Source organism: Citrus clementina, unplaced genomic scaffold, assembly GCF_000493195.1.
Source record: "Citrus clementina cultivar Clemenules unplaced genomic scaffold, Citrus_clementina_v1.0 scaffold_1, whole genome shotgun sequence".
Classification (NCBI taxonomy): domain Eukaryota; kingdom Viridiplantae; phylum Streptophyta; class Magnoliopsida; order Sapindales; family Rutaceae; genus Citrus; species Citrus x clementina.
The window spans coordinates 19985383-20003139 of record NW_006263303.1 but is presented as its reverse complement, the minus strand read 5'-3'; the positions used below and the strand labels follow the sequence as shown (position 1 = coordinate 20003139).

At 33.3% G+C, this 17757-nt stretch overlaps 1 protein-coding gene across 1 annotated transcript; it reads right to left on the bottom strand.

Moving 5' to 3' along the window:
• Positions 1–8277: 8277 nt before the first annotated feature.
• LOC18054768 (G-type lectin S-receptor-like serine/threonine-protein kinase At4g27290) lies at positions 8278–12180 on the bottom strand. The gene is made up of 7 exons (XM_024192348.1): positions 10629–12180; positions 10246–10362; positions 9746–9894; positions 9443–9653; positions 9056–9293; positions 8822–8972; positions 8278–8739 (listed from the first exon to the last, which is right to left on the bottom strand). The coding sequence occupies exons 1-7, from the start codon at positions 11896–11898 to the stop codon at positions 8434–8436; spliced, it is 2442 nt and encodes an 813-aa protein (XP_024048116.1). The 5' UTR covers positions 11899–12180; the 3' UTR covers positions 8278–8433.
• Positions 12181–17757: the final 5577 nt, after the last annotated feature.

Below are 17757 nucleotides of genomic sequence, written 5' to 3'. Positions count from 1 at the left end.
GAGAAAGAGCAGTGATTGAAAAGATAAATCACGGATTAGTTATTCAATTAGGCGGACCTGGACGGTGTCGTTTTAGCTTTCCAAATTACAAAATTAAAAAAAAAAAGTGGTTAATGATGATATGTTGTTGTCACGCTCATCATCATCACGGTCGTTGGGAAACTAATTAATAATCTAGAAGATGGCACTATTTTTAATGCTTTTATATTGTTTAATTATTACTAATTAATGATTCAATCAGGTAATATCTAATAACATTTAAATCCCTAGTTTTTGAAAAATAATAAATAATGATACAATTTATATTTTATTTCACAAGGGTCCTTGCCACTGGATTTTTTTTTTTTTATCACTGGCAATAATAATAATATGCATGAAAGTCTATCTTACGATAGTTCCATATTTCTTAAGGGTATTAAATCATTTTTGGTTGAGTAGATGATATCTCCACATCTTATTTTTGAGTTTGATCGTTTGAGTTCTTCATGTGAGTTATAAGAATAAATATGATACATTTAAATAGGTTTTAACATATTTATAATGCATATATTTTTAATTGAGATTATAATACTTTGATATAAGTTGATCTTTTATCATACTATATGATGAATTATTCGTTATAATTTACTATATAATAGAATATTTAAAAAATAACTGAGGCTAAAATTCCAAATCAACATCATTAATTTTATTTGAGTGTGGATGGTTATTCTAAAGGTAATCCTGTTACTGGTGGTATTTTGCATGACCATTGGAGTGTGGTGTTAGCTGCCTTTGGATCTCTTTTGGGTCATCAACATATTTTTTTCGCTAAACTGATAATAGTTTGTGAGAATTGAAATTTTGCTATTCAACTTGGCTATTATGAGATTAAGGCAAAGTTTGACTCGACCACAGTCATTTCTTCTATCAATTCTTATTGCTCTGCGCGGTGGGATTTTACTTATCTTTTTGGTCGTGTTCGTGCTCTGTTTTTTGGCCTCTCTATCCTTATTAGGCATGTGTTATGGGAGGCTACATCTACTGCTAATTTTACGACCAATTAGGCATGTGTTTCATTATTGGTTTTTAGGTTGTCGAGACCTTCCAATTAGTTTGACTAGTATTTTTTATTTCGATACTTCTAAGGCCCTGCCTGCGTATTAAGTAATGATATTTTATTTTCAGCTTATTTTTTGGAGTCTTTTTATGTCTTGTTATACCTTTTTCATTTGCATTGGAAGTTTTAATCTTGTCGCTCTCTTTTTGTATCTCAATTTTTAATCTATATTACTGGTAGGAATCCAACTTAGCCCCTCACTATCTTGGTGGTTTCAACCAAAAAAATAAAAATGAAACATTTATTCGTGGATTCACGGACATACATATGCTAAAATAAGTAGACTGCCTTCGTCTGTGATTATGCAAAGACTCTAGGGAATCGAAAGCAATTCTCCCATTAGTTAGTTTGTTTTACCCTGGTGGGATATTAGTGGGTGCGGGCTTCAGGACAAATGAAAGATGCCGTGGCACGAGATGACAAGAGCTGCGTGACAATAATGCGAAGATGGGCGGCTGCGATTTCGCCTCAGATTAATGGATTTCGGGGTCCAATAATTTCAGAAAATGGAACTGAGCTGTTGATTGGTGGATAGAGTTTGACTTTTTTCAAAAATTCGAGTGTGGACAACATTAAATGACGTATCACACGCTGCATGCTGACTCAAAATAACTAAATAATATGAATTTTTGACACCTTTGACCTAATCCGTTAGAAAATTTGAGTTTCAACATCGTGCCATTAGGTTGTCTCAGCTCTGCCAAATCTTAATTTAATCTGAATTGATTTTAATTATGGGTTTTTTTTTTTTACAGAAAACCCAATACGGAAATAAAAAAAAAATTAATGTGAAATCAGTTACTTTATCAAGTAAATTGGTGCAAAATCAATGGAAATATAAAGCAGATTTTTTGAAATTTGAATGTCCAAATTTGTTGGGTCAAGAAAATGCAACTCTTTGGCCATCCAATTTTGTATGCCAGAAAGTTTTCGCATGGTTCAATGCTCCAAATCTTGTGTCATCTTTTTTTATTCTTTTTTTACTTATTTAAAGCATTTGGAAAAAAAATTTTATTCCCACTTGATGAATAAACAACTACAACTTATAAAAAATTATGCCTAATCGTTGTTAAAACGGCCGCCATTGTTTTGTATTGAATCTCAAAAGAAGGGGATATTCATTTGTGCTTGTTGTTGAAGTCAACAACGGGGAATATGAAAAGCATAAATTAAAAATGAAGTTTTGTCAATGGAAAAGCAAAGCTCTTTTTGGGTCAGCAAAATCTACCACTATGATCCCTTTTTTTTTTTTTATTTTGTTAATGCCCTAAACAGCTTGCATGGTCAATGGAGTAGCATGAGCAATAATGTATTGAGTGCTGGTAAGAGCGTATCATTGACATTGCCTCAAAACATATTTTAGTGTTGTGTCAATTTCTACACTTTGAATGATGAGAAGATCAAACACAAAAATTGAAACCCCCACCAAGCTCCAATGGTAAATTTCAAAAATGGTGGATGGAAGAGTTAGGTCTATAACCAAAATTCTTGTTTCAATATAAAGAATCATCCTCAAAGTTAATTGAATGCTAATTTGGACGTTAATCACAGTATTCAGAAACTAAACTTGTTTAGATGATGACAAAGTGAAAAAAGAAGGGTTGCAAACTTGCAATCTACATTCAATTTAATTGCAAAAGTCAGCTTTAAATCTATAAAATTATTCATATTTTATAATTGATTATCACATAATACATTAGTCCTTTCGTCCAAAAAGTAACAACCGCTAACTTTTCACATGATTAGAAAAAAAAGGGAATTTGGGCATTTCTTGAACTGTCAGGAACCTCCATTTCATAATTAATCATCATAATTTTTCATAATTTCCAACAAATGGGAATGGGTCCACAATGTGCATGGAAAAAAACAAAAAAAAAAAAAACAAATGTGAAACAGGCTTTGGCTTCAAGATAATTCTGCAATCTGTAGACAAGTCACAGGGTATATAGCCCATGATGCTCAATCTTATTGCCTTGTTCAGAAAGTTATGCATTTGACCAATTGTCTCCTCTCTTATATGCAAAGGTGGTTCTTGTATGGATTCACATTTCTTCCAGACACAGCAATACAAGCAAGGATCTATGGCTGCTGCCTAATTACTACTTTCCTGTTGGCTTGTCATTCTTTTGGGCTACAAAATAAAGCAAGAGCATAATATGTATGTACATATCTAATATCTACATATATACATTATATATAATTTTTTTGTTTTATGCTCTTTAAAAAGTTCGGATGGAGATGTAAAATCTCACCCATTAAATATTGATCCACTTTTATTTCTTATTATTACTCGAATTCAGGTAATTGCAAGTGCAATGCGAATTGATAAACGCAGCTTTTAAATCTTTGTAACCAAACATATCATATTGATGAAAAATAAAATGAAATCAAATCAAACTGGAGAAATTTATAAGGCTGGAAGATCAAGAGTGTAAATTAGTAATGAGAATTAACTAAATTTGAATTTGCTTCAACCAGGCGAATAAAAATCTGAAATCTGATGCAGCAAATATCGGACCCCATAAAAACTCTTAAAATAACTTAAATTTCTTGATATTCCCCTGTAATCCCAAATCTACAACTTTTTCACTATTCATCATCATCATCATAATTCATTAAAATTGGCTGAATTGTGAGATTTATTCTGACTGTGCATATATACTATATAGCCTTTTAAGAGTTTTAAAATATTTTGTCAATGAGTAGTGCTAAGTAGAGGAAAAGCTGAGAGAACACTAAGAGAAATTAGCCCTCTCTCTCCACCTTTTTCTTCACAATTTCTCTCTTAGCCTTTTCTTCACTTAACATATTTCTTTGTCAATAACTGCCACGTATCTACAAATATGTTATGTCGTTAGTTTCCATGCCTAAATCAAACAATCAGCAACATATATCTATAAATAATTATTGAGACTGTTGAAAAGTAATATATGTAATGTTTTTTACTTACATGTCTTATAAGGCTAAGGTTGTGGTTTGGATTATAAAATCCTCTATATATATATATTTATGTATATGTGTGAGTATTAATCTGATCTATAATCTTAAACTTTATTAAAGTTTAAGAAAGTTATAAGTCCTACGGTTTAAAGTATAATGCCGTGAGTATTAATCTGATCTAGAATCTTAAATTTTATTAAAGTTCAAGAAAATTATAAGTCATACGGTTTAAAGCATAATGCTGTTACATTATTAAAACATGTGATTTAAGTGCTTCTTTAGACGTTAACAAATCTAAGATCTCGATTGAAACATTTCTTTTATATACACACACACACACACACAAAATGCCATGAGTATTGCGTAAACTAAGTAACTTGTTAGTATTGCAGAATACAATAAGGTTACCCCGTATACAGGTCCAAAACCAGCTTCTCCAAGCTTGGTGTTGATTGATTAAAAAGTTATCGGTTGCATTGGCAAACTGCATCCAACTCAGAGAATGGTAGCTCCAGGCCTTCTTTTCGATCTTCATTTCTATGAACAGATTGCGTGTTCTCTGTTTTTGCTAAACCAAAAAAAAAAAAACAGTGGACACATTAAGCAATCCTCGTCAGAATTTCTAGTTGAAACATAATTGCCAGCACAAATTTACGACAGTAGGAAGTTTTAACAACCAAAGAAACATAAACTTGTGAAAGAAAACAGAATGTAATCTTACCTACTAAATTTCTCCTCTTTTTTGCGAATGTAAAAGCTGACTATAAGCACAAGCACCTCTGCAATTAGACCAACGGTTGTCACAATTATCAATATTTTCTTCTCATTCTTATCTTTTGTTCCCTTGATAGGCAATTTGGTACACCAAACAGAAATAGTCAATGGTGATGGTGCCAAGAAAACATGGCACGTTGGGAACTCATGATTTGTGTGTCTCTCTGATAAATGTTAGTTTGTGCAAGGTGTTTGATGATATTAGCAAAGTGTTAGATCATTTGTCGGAGTGAAGAATCCTGCACCAGCTCTCATCATCTCACTCATGCATGTACACTGGACAGTGACATGGACAAACAGGAGCTGTCCTTGGTGAAGGACAGTACACGGCAGCCATTGGATCAAGTTATTATTAGCCATAGGATCAAACGAAAGACATGAGACGAACTCTTCTTGTATGGGAAAAAACAATGTTGTGTCTGTGAAGATAGAAACGAATGGCATTACAAATTTTCTTAGCTTTGCAGTATTGGGTCGTTTCTTAAGTTATAGTTGTTTTTACTTTTATATTTCCATTATAAAACTTCCAAGCTCTATAGAAGCTGCCCAACAGCTCCTGTTGAGCGTCAGCAGTGTTAGTACAAAGGTCTTCGAATTTTCTTTATAGTTTCTGCATCAGAGGCACTAGATCGAGCAGGATTTGCAGTTGCCGAAGCCTTCATCCTAATAAAAGACTTAGCGGTTTTTAACATGGTTATTCAAAAAGCATAATCAAACACTGACATAATGACATTATAGTAGCACATGCACAAATGGACATAAAGTGCACATACATTTAGTGAAACGAAAACGAAAGTGATAAAAAAAGGCATTCATTAGAGACGAATTCAATTGGAGTCACCGTATGACCAATAGTAGCTTAATTTGCGAACCCGTAGGCCCAACCAGCCAAAATCAAGCCCAGAAATCAGAGCGAACAAGCCCAGCACTGTGCTGTCACCACTCTCTTTGAAGAGACTTGCAGAGCAAGGATAAGCGAGCTTGCAACTTCTGCAAGAAAACGTGAAATCCTGGTTGCATGAAGATAAAATTCTGTCTCCAAACGTAGTAAAAACCACATTGTGAAATTTGGACCATAGATTTTAGGGCTAACAAATTCTATGGCCAGATGACATCCAGTGCATATGCTTAGCTACCACTCCATCTTTGTATAAGGATCACTATTTCTAACTCTTCAAAAATTAATGAAATCATCTAGTAACTAAGATTCATAATTATTCCATTACAACAAAATTTTAAGTAAGATATATAAATGATCAAAAACCATTTACGTAAAATTTTAGAAGTTTCAACTTAGTTATATTTCTAATGAGAATTTGGTCTCAAATCGAGGTACCTAGCTTGCTGCTTTTGCCCACAATAATTGTTTCCATTAAAACTAAGATTGTGATTGTAAATGCCAGAAATTATGGCCACTTACACTGCATCGCATGTTTGTTAAAAATTGTTAATTCAGATAAAGAATATATTTTATATTGATTCGAATTAAACATCAATATAAACACAGCTCACATTGATTCTGGATCATAAATCAATATCTGATATGAATTATGTTCAGCCTCGGATTTAATATTAATATTAATTGGATGAATCATTGTGAAAGGTCCAGAGAAAACAAACATCAATCAACCCGAAAATGTTGATAAGTAATGACACATGGTTACTAACGAAACCACGTGCTAGGAAATGAACAAACAGTTACCAAATCTAATGGTTCAAATTAAATTAAGAAAAAAAATGTAGGATTCATATATGAAATGATAGAACTTTCTCACCATTCTTTTATCTCTTGGTCCACAACTTTCACCAATTTTTAGAGCTAAGTCGAAAGAAATTCATATCTAAATCAATTCTCAATCTCCAACGATTAACTTGAGTGTCAGAGTATCGTTTAGAGGCACACATTACACACTCGAGTTCAATCAACAAGAGTCCATGAGAATTGTGAGTTTTTCCAAAATCTTCAAAAGAATCGGGTATAATTCTTTGTTTATTATACATTGAATTATCATATGATGGATTAAGGTTTAAGCACCTTCCGTGATGGTCTGCCAAATGATTTAATTTAGTGGGTCTATTAGTTTCCTCCAATATTTTAAATTTATTGTATATAAAAAATTTTCAAATTAAGAAATTTTTGAGTCTATTAAACAAAAAATGAATTGTGAGAATGTAAAGAAAAGTTGCGAGGAGGATATCATGAATAGAATTTTATTTTCTTATAAAAAAAAAGTTTTCATGTTCTTATTCATGCTATATTAACATGATTGGCGACATAGAAAAGTAAAATTCACATGAGTGACAATGTCTAACAAATTTGTAGTTTCACAAAATGAAAGTCTTTATGGAACAAAATTCTTACCATTTCTGTCAACATTTAAATAAATATAGGAGTAAGAGGTTTTAGCCTCTTAAGCATAGTTCCACTGGCTATGAATTAATGAATACACTTTGTGCCATGGTCATATGAGTTGAGTAATAGTAGAAGATGAGAGTTGCTTTTAATGAGTGAGACTTCGTATCCGCATCCAAATTTTTTAATATAGAAGATTTTTATAATCCCGTAAATAAATATGTATATGTGTGTATATGTATATCTATATATATAGTTCTTCTCTTGTGTGAATATTTACATTTTATAAAATATGGGTGCGCTTTTTACAACATTGTAATTGATGTGTTTACATTATTGTAAAGTATTTTACAATGATTTAAATACTTTTGTACTTTTGGACTATTGTAAGAGGAAGCGTCCGCACAAAATTTTCCTTTTATATATTATAGTGAAGATTTCAATTTGCAAATACATGTTTAATCCTTAGGGCGACTGCCACTTCCTAAATAGTTTGACTTTTACCACTTACCCTCGGGGGTTCCCATAACACTTTATTATTCTCCTAACGTTAAAGCTTTAACGGCAAATGTTTCATTTTTTTCTTTTGCTTTTTCACATTTAACAAAATTTTAAGTCCAATACATCAACTTAATGTTTTCATAAAATTAATCTGCGAAGATATTTCCATAAATTTTACTTCCATAAAGTTTACTTATAGATTCTTCCCTTTTTTTTTGTTTTTTTTTCCATACTGAACGCTCCAAAAGATAGCTAAAATAACACTAATAACTTCGATTCTCTCCCTTCTTTTTTTTTTTTAAAATACTGAACGTTCCAATAGTTAGATACAATATAATTAACAGTAATAACTTAATAAAGAAACCAAAAAATAAAACAAAATTTCATTGTCAAAATCAATCATTACTAAATAATTTTATTTATTTATAAAAGGATACTTTAGGTTCAATTATCTAGACTTAAATATTGTTCATCATTATTTATAATTTTTAGAAACTGCGAATTAAATGAAGCTCATAAATTTGATTGGCGCAAAAATACTATATCTCAAAATGTAGAGTGATTGCTTCGGTATACTACAATACTACATACATACGTGTTGAAAGAGTGTCTTCAGAATTCCTACTCTACTGAAGAAGGTTCCAGGAAAGTTCCTACATGACAACGCTACTACACACGAATAAATATTCTAAGTTCTGAAAAATTACTGATAATGTACCTTTTAAGTTTCAGAAAATGTAGAACAAGGCATGTACCAATAGATTCTCTATCGGCCTTCCAACGTTGAGATCGTAATTGTATTAGTTGAAGATGATTCAAGCATGCTTGATGAAGAATTTGGCCCAGTTGATTTCCTGTCCGCCAAGAAACCGGGTTGCTTCGGTTGAGGCAACATAATCTCACTGCCCAACATCAAAATCACCGAGGGCATACATGGCCTGTCCTCAGGATGGTGTTGCACGCATAACAAACCGACATGGATGCATCGTATCACTTCAGCAAGATTGCACGATTCTTGATAATACGCATCAATCAGTTGTGAAGGCATGCCATTGTTCCACAACTTCCATGCCTGCAACATGTCAAAACCCTTATGTCATATATGATTTATTAGTGTAAACTATGTCAGAAAATGGAATATGCATTTTACTTACATGTCCTATAAGATTGAGGTTCTTGTCTGAATGATAAAATCCTCTGTTTTTCTTTCCACTTACTATTTCCAGCAATAATATGCCAAAGCTGAAGACATCAGATTTTACAGAGAATAGCCCATCACTAGCGTACTCTGGTGCCATATAACCACTTCAGAGGATTAAAATATATAAGTTAACTTTCAGTAATCAGTAGAAGTGAATCATAAAGATGATAAAGCAAGAAATACTTACTATGTTCCAACCACTCTCTTTGTACTTCCTTCTATCTCGTCTCCGACAAAAGTTCTGGCCAAGCCAAAATCTGAAATTTTTGGGTTCATCTCATGATCAAGTAACACATTACTTGCTTTGAGATCTCGATGTATAATCCTCAATCTAGAATCATGATGAAGATAGAGAAGACCCCTAGCAGTCCCGCAAATAATACAGAAACGTTTGGGCCAATCCAATAGCTTACGTTTTGTTTGATCTAGAAAATATCACATTAAGGTTAGTACAGTTTCCAGCTTGAATTTTATGAAATAGAACATAATGTCTGCTAAATCTTAAGAAACATATATAATGAAAGCACAAGCTAGCTGAAATTTTTAAGGTTTTGACTTGTAGAGGGATCCAGACCAAAAATGAAAGAGTCTAGGCTTCTGTTTGGCATGAATTCATAAATCAGCAATTTCTCCTCTCCCTGAATGCAGCAGCCTAGAAGCTTTACAAGATTTCGGTGCTGTAATTTGGAAAATAGTATAACTTCATTCTTTAACTCCTTCAATCCTTGCTCTGAAATCTTTGAAAGCCTTTTCACAGCAATTTCCTGTCCATCTGCTAGTGTGCCCTGAAAAAAGTTAAGAGAAATTAGTTATGCTACCCTGAGTAAAATAAGTACATAATTATTGGGATCATTCTACAAGCGTGTTGCAATTTTACCTTGTAAACAGGTCCAAAGCCACCTTCTCCAAGCTTTTTGTTGATTGAAAAGTTATCAGTGGCATTAGCAATTGTAGCTAACTCAAACAGTGGTAGCTCCAGGTCTTCGTTTTGATCTTCATTTTCCTGATCAGTTCTTCTGTTGTTTCCTGTTTTCGCCAAATAATGTACAATATTAACAGAAAGCAGCATATGCGGATGATGGACCATATCAAAATTTAGATTTCCATTTCCATGTTCTGGGTGTGAAGGTTCTTTATCAGGAAAATAGCACTGAAACTACCTAATTCATCCAATATGTGCTTTTCCAATCAGTATAAAAGTGCAAGTAAAAGCAGAACCATAGGTGAAAAGGAAGTATCATATAGTTAAATTGTTGCCTACAAAAAATTATCTATTTGGTAAAGAATTTTTTTTGAAGACTTGATAAAATGAAACTGCAAGCATAAAAATGCAAACAAATGAATAAAAACTTTTGAAGGCAAATGGAGCAATTTTACCAGCTATGTTTCCCCTACTTATGCGAATGTAAAAGCCCACCATAAGCACCACAGTAAACAGCCCAGATGCAGAAATGAGTATCACCAGTATTGTAGTTGTAGGCTCATTTTTCGCTGCTTGATCATCATATTTTGATATAGCAAAGTAAGTCAACAATCATATGGCCAAGCAAAAACATTCAAATTGCAGCAAAATTCTAAGCATAGAGCTCAATCTGAAACTGCTTTTTATGAACTACATGGATGGTAGGAGTACCGCAATCTGCTCAGTAATAATAACACCACCCACCCCACAAAAGAAAAGATAAGTGGAATTGAGAATCTAACTGGAGTGTCACTCCTAAATTCTCATTATGGAGCAACATAAACAAGTAAGCCGATACCTCCTAGCTCTGAAGCAGACATTCGAATATACAAGTCCTGTCCACCATCTTGGAAGTTTCTCATGTCAATCAGATCACCAAACCACATAACACAGCCACTGCCACCTCTAGTGATATCCGAATTTGTGTAAGCCATACAAGAAGAGTTTTCTAAGCATTTCTCCCTGCATTCCTTGAGATTCATACTTTTGCTCACCCAAGATGAAGTAGAATCTGGCAATTTCAGCTCAGAAAACTTGATAAAACCATCTTTTCTTGAGTAATTCAATGGCTTATTATGGACACACCCTTGAGACCAGTCCACATATCCCCCCGATTTTGGATGAAAACCTTCCAAACATTGGCAAATAGGTGATTGGCTAATGATGCAAATTCCGTAGGCACCACAAAGACCATAAGTGTCACATTGATCTTTTGGCAAATTCGAATACAACTCCCAACTTTGATTTGCTTTACGCCATATGAATCGTTGACGTAGAGAGACTGTTTGATTCATAACAGTCCTTGAGATAACATCTTTATCTGTGAGGTAGAATGTGTAGTACAGCTCATCCTCATTGAAGACAAAGCGATACTTAAAAATTGGGTTAAGCCTGAGTGATGAAGCACTGAATATAAGGCCATTCCATGGGCCAGTCCTATAAAACTTTCTTGATCCCTTCCACATGACTAACTCAGGATAAAATTGTCGTTCAATTTTCCAAATAAAGTCTCCAGGAGACGGGTCGTCTGAGCTCTTCCATGATGTTATACGCCGCTCAAGACCAGTCTTGAAATCCCATCCGAGCTTCATCCCTGGTAGCAATGTATCAGAAGGATAATCAAAGCTTTGCCATAAATAAGTTTCAGAATCGCCATCTCGTTCACCTCTGAGGACAAGATTTCCTGAATCTAGTAGCTGCAATACAACTGGAGTCCGGACTTCTTTGCTCAAGTTTGCTGACCAAACTACACTCTTGTTCTGGCTTGTTAAAACAAGATTGCCCGTCTTGTTTACAACTAACACGCCAGAAGAGTCATTAATAGGGTTGATTCGATTTGCAACCCAAACAACAGTTTTAACTGGCATATTTTTGTACCAAATCCCTACGTAACGATTCTTGGAACTACCAGGACTGAAGAAACCAAGCTCAAAGCTTCCTTCTTTCGAAACTAAGGTCCTGCCATCGCTGAGGGACTGAGATGAAGTAATGGTGTCGGAAGCAAAAGAGGATTCAGACAAGAAAAACAGTAACTTACAACAGAGGAACGAAAACGAAAGTACATCCATTTGTTATACTCTATAGGCGTAGAGCTCTCTCTAACAAATTAAATAAATATAATTAAACACCATGACTGATAATCCATCTTGGAGGGCACTGACCTGAAAGTGGTTGCTTCTGAACTCAAAATTCTCTATTTAATATTGTAAAATGTGGAACACCGGGAACGTAGAGCAACAGTTAATTGCAGCTGAAAACTCTACATCTCTATGAATATGTGAAGGGTGGACTGTTTGCACTAAAAAAAAAAAAAATCGTCACACCCATAGAAAATTTGCAAGAAATTTGACTTATACTTACAACAACGGAAAAAAGGCATTTGATGTTAAAATTTTCTAGAAGTTTGACATATTGAGTCAATATTGGTGCCTTTTCCACCGCAAATTATTATTTAACATGTTCATTGCCCCAATAATTGAAAATTTTAAAAAGACATATATATCATTGGCCATCTCACAAACTATAAAAAGAAAAAAAAAAAAAAACACAAACCTACGTTGCCCAGGTGTAAGCAACTGGTTAAACTACACTGCTATCCTATCGTTTGTTACAATAAAATTAATTAAAGAACAGAATATCTGTAAATTTTGGACGAACAAGTCCTGATTTTTTTTTTTTAATGTTTTCATTTGTCACTAAAATGAATCAGCAAGCCCAACTCTACTCAAGCAATGCCTGAATTCAAAGCAATGCAGGCACTACCAATTATAAGCAGCTCCGACATGATAATACCAATTAATTTTGCAGATTCTTGGAGAGGCGAAATGAGTTTGATCAATTCAAAGGCATAAACCTACCAATTATAAGTTGAGCAAATTCCCCAACCCATGCATGGGAATTGAATCGAGATCAGTTGCCAATTCAAGCCAACAACATTGAAGCCTGAACAGAGCATCTTACCAAGAAAGGATACAGCAACTTCTGAGCAGAGAGTAAATATTAAAATTAAAAAAAAAATCTAATCAAGGATACTTTAGGAATTACAAGAGGTTTTACTTTTATATGGTAAAATTTAATTCTTCTAATTTTAAGGTCATTTGGCCCCCCATAAAAATGCACCTTAGACCTATTTTTAAATAAAATTTTATATTACAAAAATAATCTTAAATAAAAATTACCAAAATAATAAATAATTTAATTATCTAAATTATTGCACCAACCATAAAACGGTTATTTGTGGGGTATTAAGAAGTTTATAGAGTTAAAATTTAATTTTAAGATTTTGATAGGGGATATATTAAATAAATGGATGTTAAGAGGGATTTAATAAGTTCTAAAAATTCCATCCTTTTAATTAATTATGGATGTGTGGGGCAAATGTGTTTATTGAATAATTTGATGGGTTGCCTAATGATGAGCTCATGCTTCACCAACTCAATTTTTCAAAGGGGCTCATTCCTCTTAACCAAATAATTTTTCTTAATATATATTGAAATAAATTTCTAAATTAGTACTCGACAGACTTTCTGAAAAGTATGTTATAAGTTGTAAAGAAAATTTTAAAAGAATTTTATGGATTCAATTCAAATAGTGTCACCATTAAGATATTTGATAAATTTAGATTATGAGACAATCCATTATAAAATCGTTTATCATACATGTTTAGTCAATTAATCGTGAAAGAGTGATGTGCGTGTATAATTACAAAAAAAAAAAAATGTGTTAAGTAATAAAAAGTACCAGCTCGGCCATGCCCTCATCTCCCACCCCGGGGCAAATCTCCTCAGCTGAATGGTACGAGAACAGTCCTGGTAAAACGTCTTATACAAACATGTGTCAACTAGAGAAACATACCAACCAGAGAGATGTACCGACCAGAGACGTATACTGACCAGATACCCATCACCCAAAGAAAGGGCACACGATCTCACGAAGTCGCGACAGTTCCGCTACGCCCCGAACCGTTGAGAGAAATATGGCATCCCACGTTTACCCACAGTCCAGTGGTTGGAGACCCATGAGGGTCTGCCAACACCCAAAAAAAAAGGGGGCAGGAAGAGTGCACAGAAACGTGGAGCAACGGCTATAAAAAGTCAGAAAACCGATGGAAAAGGAGAAGAAAAATTGAGAGTAAAGGGAAAACTCTGCCAAATTGAAATCAGATTATTTTCTATACAAGTTCTTGAGCACATTACGAAAAATCACACGATCTAAATTATATAGTTTTCCCGTAAACATTTTCCTGTAAAACACCTTGTGGTAACTTAAGCATCAGAGGATTTATGCTGGTAAAACTACCGGCGTCTCTGATCCGTTTTTGTGAACGCAGACTTGGAGAGAGAAAAAAAGAGTAATTCCAGTCCTAGGGATTCAAACAATCGTTGAGACAGGAAAGAGGTGACGTCTTATCTATCAATCACATAAACGTTGGTGAAAGAATATGGTCGGATAAAGGGCGAGCAGATTTCAGCATCAACAACATGTTCAATATTTTTTATCATAGATTATTATAATAAGTAGATTACTTAATTTTTGTCATGTTCAAAATTTTGAAAGTATAGTAAATATTGTAACAAAAAGATTTTTGTTGACGGGTGTCCAATTTTCATGTGTTTGGAAATTTTTTTTTCATGAGATTGCGATGCTATCGTTACGGGGTCACTCGCATAAAAATAAATAAGAAAATCAGAAACCGCCGGATTCATCAACCAACCGAATTCATCAACCGCCGGATTCAACCAACCAACCGAATTAATCGTTAGTAAATAGGATTTTGAAAAAGAAGAAGAGAACGGGACACGAGCCCAAAGACTTTTGATATAACAATATTACTACACATCCCAAATTTTTTATCCCAAAAAATTATCCCAAATAATGTGTCATTAATTGAGTGATTGATAATTCTTTACAAGATCCAAGTGAATTAATTATATTATCTCACCGACCAATTGATAAATGACACATCATTTGAGATAACTTTTTGAGATAAAAAATTTAGAATAGGTAGCATTATAATTGGGGTCCATTTGTAATGTCGATAATAATAATTAGGGAAAATATCCACCGTCCACCTGATTTTGATAACTTTTTCAAAAATACACAAATCCTTATTTTTTTAGCTGCGCTCCACCTGAACTTATAATTTTTTTCACATTTCCACCTCCATCTGCAAACCGTCAAGACGTTGCTGACGTCATAAAGCTAAAATGATAATTTCACTTGGGCTTAAAAAACGACGTTGTTTAAGATCTGTAATAAGCAAAAAAAAAAGTTATTTCAGTTTCAAGAACCCAAACAAAAGCTTTGATAAACTCGAAGCTCAAAGCTTAATTATTCTCTGGTCTCTACTCACCACATTCGCATTCATGGCTGCACAAGACACACAAATTGAGAGCGAAAATAAAGACTCAAAAGAACCCAAAAACCTGTTCGCACACTTTACAAACTTATTATTTTCTGCTCCAATATTTAATAATAAGCAAGAGAGAAATAAAAGTGAAGGTGAAGAAAGAGAAGCTGCAGAAGCAAGCAAGAAACGAGAGATGGTGAAATTTTCGGATCCTAAGCCGATTGCTCCGCCGCCGATGAAGCTCGAGGTTGAAGATTCTGAGCAGAATCCTGCTGCCCGCTACTTGGTGATTAATCTTCTTTATCAATTAATTAATTTTAGTTCTTTATGCATGACTGAGGACCAATAAATAATAAACTCTTTTTTTTCTGAATTTTTATTGTTGTTTTTACATATCACATGCATGAAAGAAACACCCTCCACACCTGCTAACAGTAATAAACTAATATTTTATACAAATAAAAATTTTATTATTAAGGGTTATATATATAATTTAATGTAGGCAAAAATAGACTTAAATTATTTTTATTTGTTTTTGTAAACAAAATTATATAATTAATAATTATGAAGACGCCACAGTCCACACTGCTTTCTCCGCCGCTTCAAAACTTGCTTTTAAAAAAATAAAAAAAAAAGAAAGAAAAAGCAAAGGCAAAGCCAAAATCTTCTACTCTGAAAGTCATTGACCGTAGTCATGGCGGAAAACACAAAAATTGCTTCCAGTCCCAGAAAACAAGAAAACAAAAGCATACTCTCGCTGTTGCCGAAATTCCAACTCAATCGCCCTTTCTTCTTTAATCAGCAACCTAAGAAAGCAGAAGAAACTGTTTTTTCTAAAGGGACTGCCAAAACGTCAACGGTTAGTGAAGCCGATGACGGTAATGCTAGGAGTGTGAAGCCGAGCTTGGCTAGGTTTCCGGACGCCACGCGTCCGATTCTTCCGCCGCCGATTGAGCTTGAGGCCGAAGAGCCCGCCTGGCGGACTTCCAATCCTATCGTTCTCTGGCAGGTTCGCTTTCTTCCGTCTGTTCCTGTTTGGTTCCCGAGAAAATGTGGGGTCCTTTTGTGTTGCGAGATTGCGAGATTTTATAATATTTGTTTAAAAAATAAAATTTTTGAAAGGATTTAAAGATTTTCAGTCTTTATTTAGGGCTACAATACTCACAAAGCTAATATTTTAAAGTTTATTTAGGATAAATATGTAATTTTTTATTTTCGGGGTTAAAAAGTAATTTGGACAAAATTCCGTTAGTTTTATTGACGGTTTACAGACGGAGGTGGAAATGTGAAAAAAATTATAAGTTCAAGTAGAGTGCAGCTAAAAAAATTAAGATTTGTGTATTTTTAAAAAAGTGGACAAAATCAGGTGGACGGTGGAAATTTTCCCTAATAATTATTTCCCTCCCATTAAAGTCTTTCTTGACTTAAGCAACGTAGACTTTGATCATGATAGTTATGGTTGGTTGAACGAAGCTCAAAGTTTTGATAACCCAAGTTATATTAAAAGTTAAAGTCGTGGTGAAAAAAAATGTTGTAGTTACAAAAAAAAAGTTGGGATAAATATAATTTTTAAATAAGAATTTTAAGAAAATAATAAAAAATTTAAAAGATTTTTATTATGAGCATTAGGATAAAAATAATCATCCCAATTCTTATTGGCAGGAGTGGTGGATTTAGCATGTGAAAGACAAAAAATAAAAATAAAAAATAAAAGAAAAAATCATTTGCGTTTCTAATTAACCTTCATCAATCTATTAAAATAGCCTCTATACATTCATAAACCTACAAAATTTAAATTTTAACTAGAACTTTTAAACTCACACTTTATTTAAAAATAATAATAACCCACAACCCAAAACATTTTTCTATTTCAAAAAATAGATTCAAATTTATTAAAAATAATAATTAGCCACTCCTCCAATCACAAATTTTATCTTTCCTGTTCTAAAAAGAAAAGAAAATTAGGGCTTGGGTTAAATTAGGAAAGAATAATTAGGTGGGTTTGCAGGAATGAAGGGAATCAATAAGTTGCTAAAAGAATAGTTTGAGACTAAAAAAGATAAAGAATATCCATTACAGTATTAATATATTCGTTGGTGACACTTAACTACAATTTTTTCGGTTCCCACAGTCATAGTAGAGAGAACGTTTTCAGCAATTAAGTTCATGAAAAGTCAACGCTGAAATTGGATGAGAGATGAATGGATGAATGTTAATTTTGTTGTTTATGTAGAAAAGGATGTACTTAATAGTATTGATAATGAATATATTGCACATGGTTTTCAAAATGTAGAAAAAATCTTGGGTACTCTTGGAGAGCGTCTCCTTTTTCATTTACTCTTTGTCACGTGTATGTTTCTACTAATCATGATGACATATATACACAAGTAATAAATTGTGAATAGATAAAAATGCTCCAAAAGCACCAAAGATATTCCCATAAATGTATTAGCAAATATTTTATATCTAAACAATTATAATGTCTTGCTTTTATTTAATTTAATTCTCGGTTAATCATTTTTTTGGACCCAACACTGCTCACAGTACCTCTAATTTACAATTTCTATATGAACATTAG

Coding starts and splice junctions, on each gene's coding strand:
- LOC18054768 (XM_024192348.1), bottom strand. CDS start 11,898: ATGGATGTACTTTCGTTTTCGTTCCTCTGTTGTAAGTTACTGTTTTTC. Junction 10,363..10,628: donor GTCTGCTTCAGAGCTAGGAG/GTATCGGCTTAC, acceptor ATGATGATCAAG/CAGCGAAAAATGAGCCTACA. Junction 9,294..9,442: donor CCTAGACTCTTTCATTTTTG/GTCTGGATCCCT, acceptor GATATTTTCTAG/ATCAAACAAAACGTAAGCTA.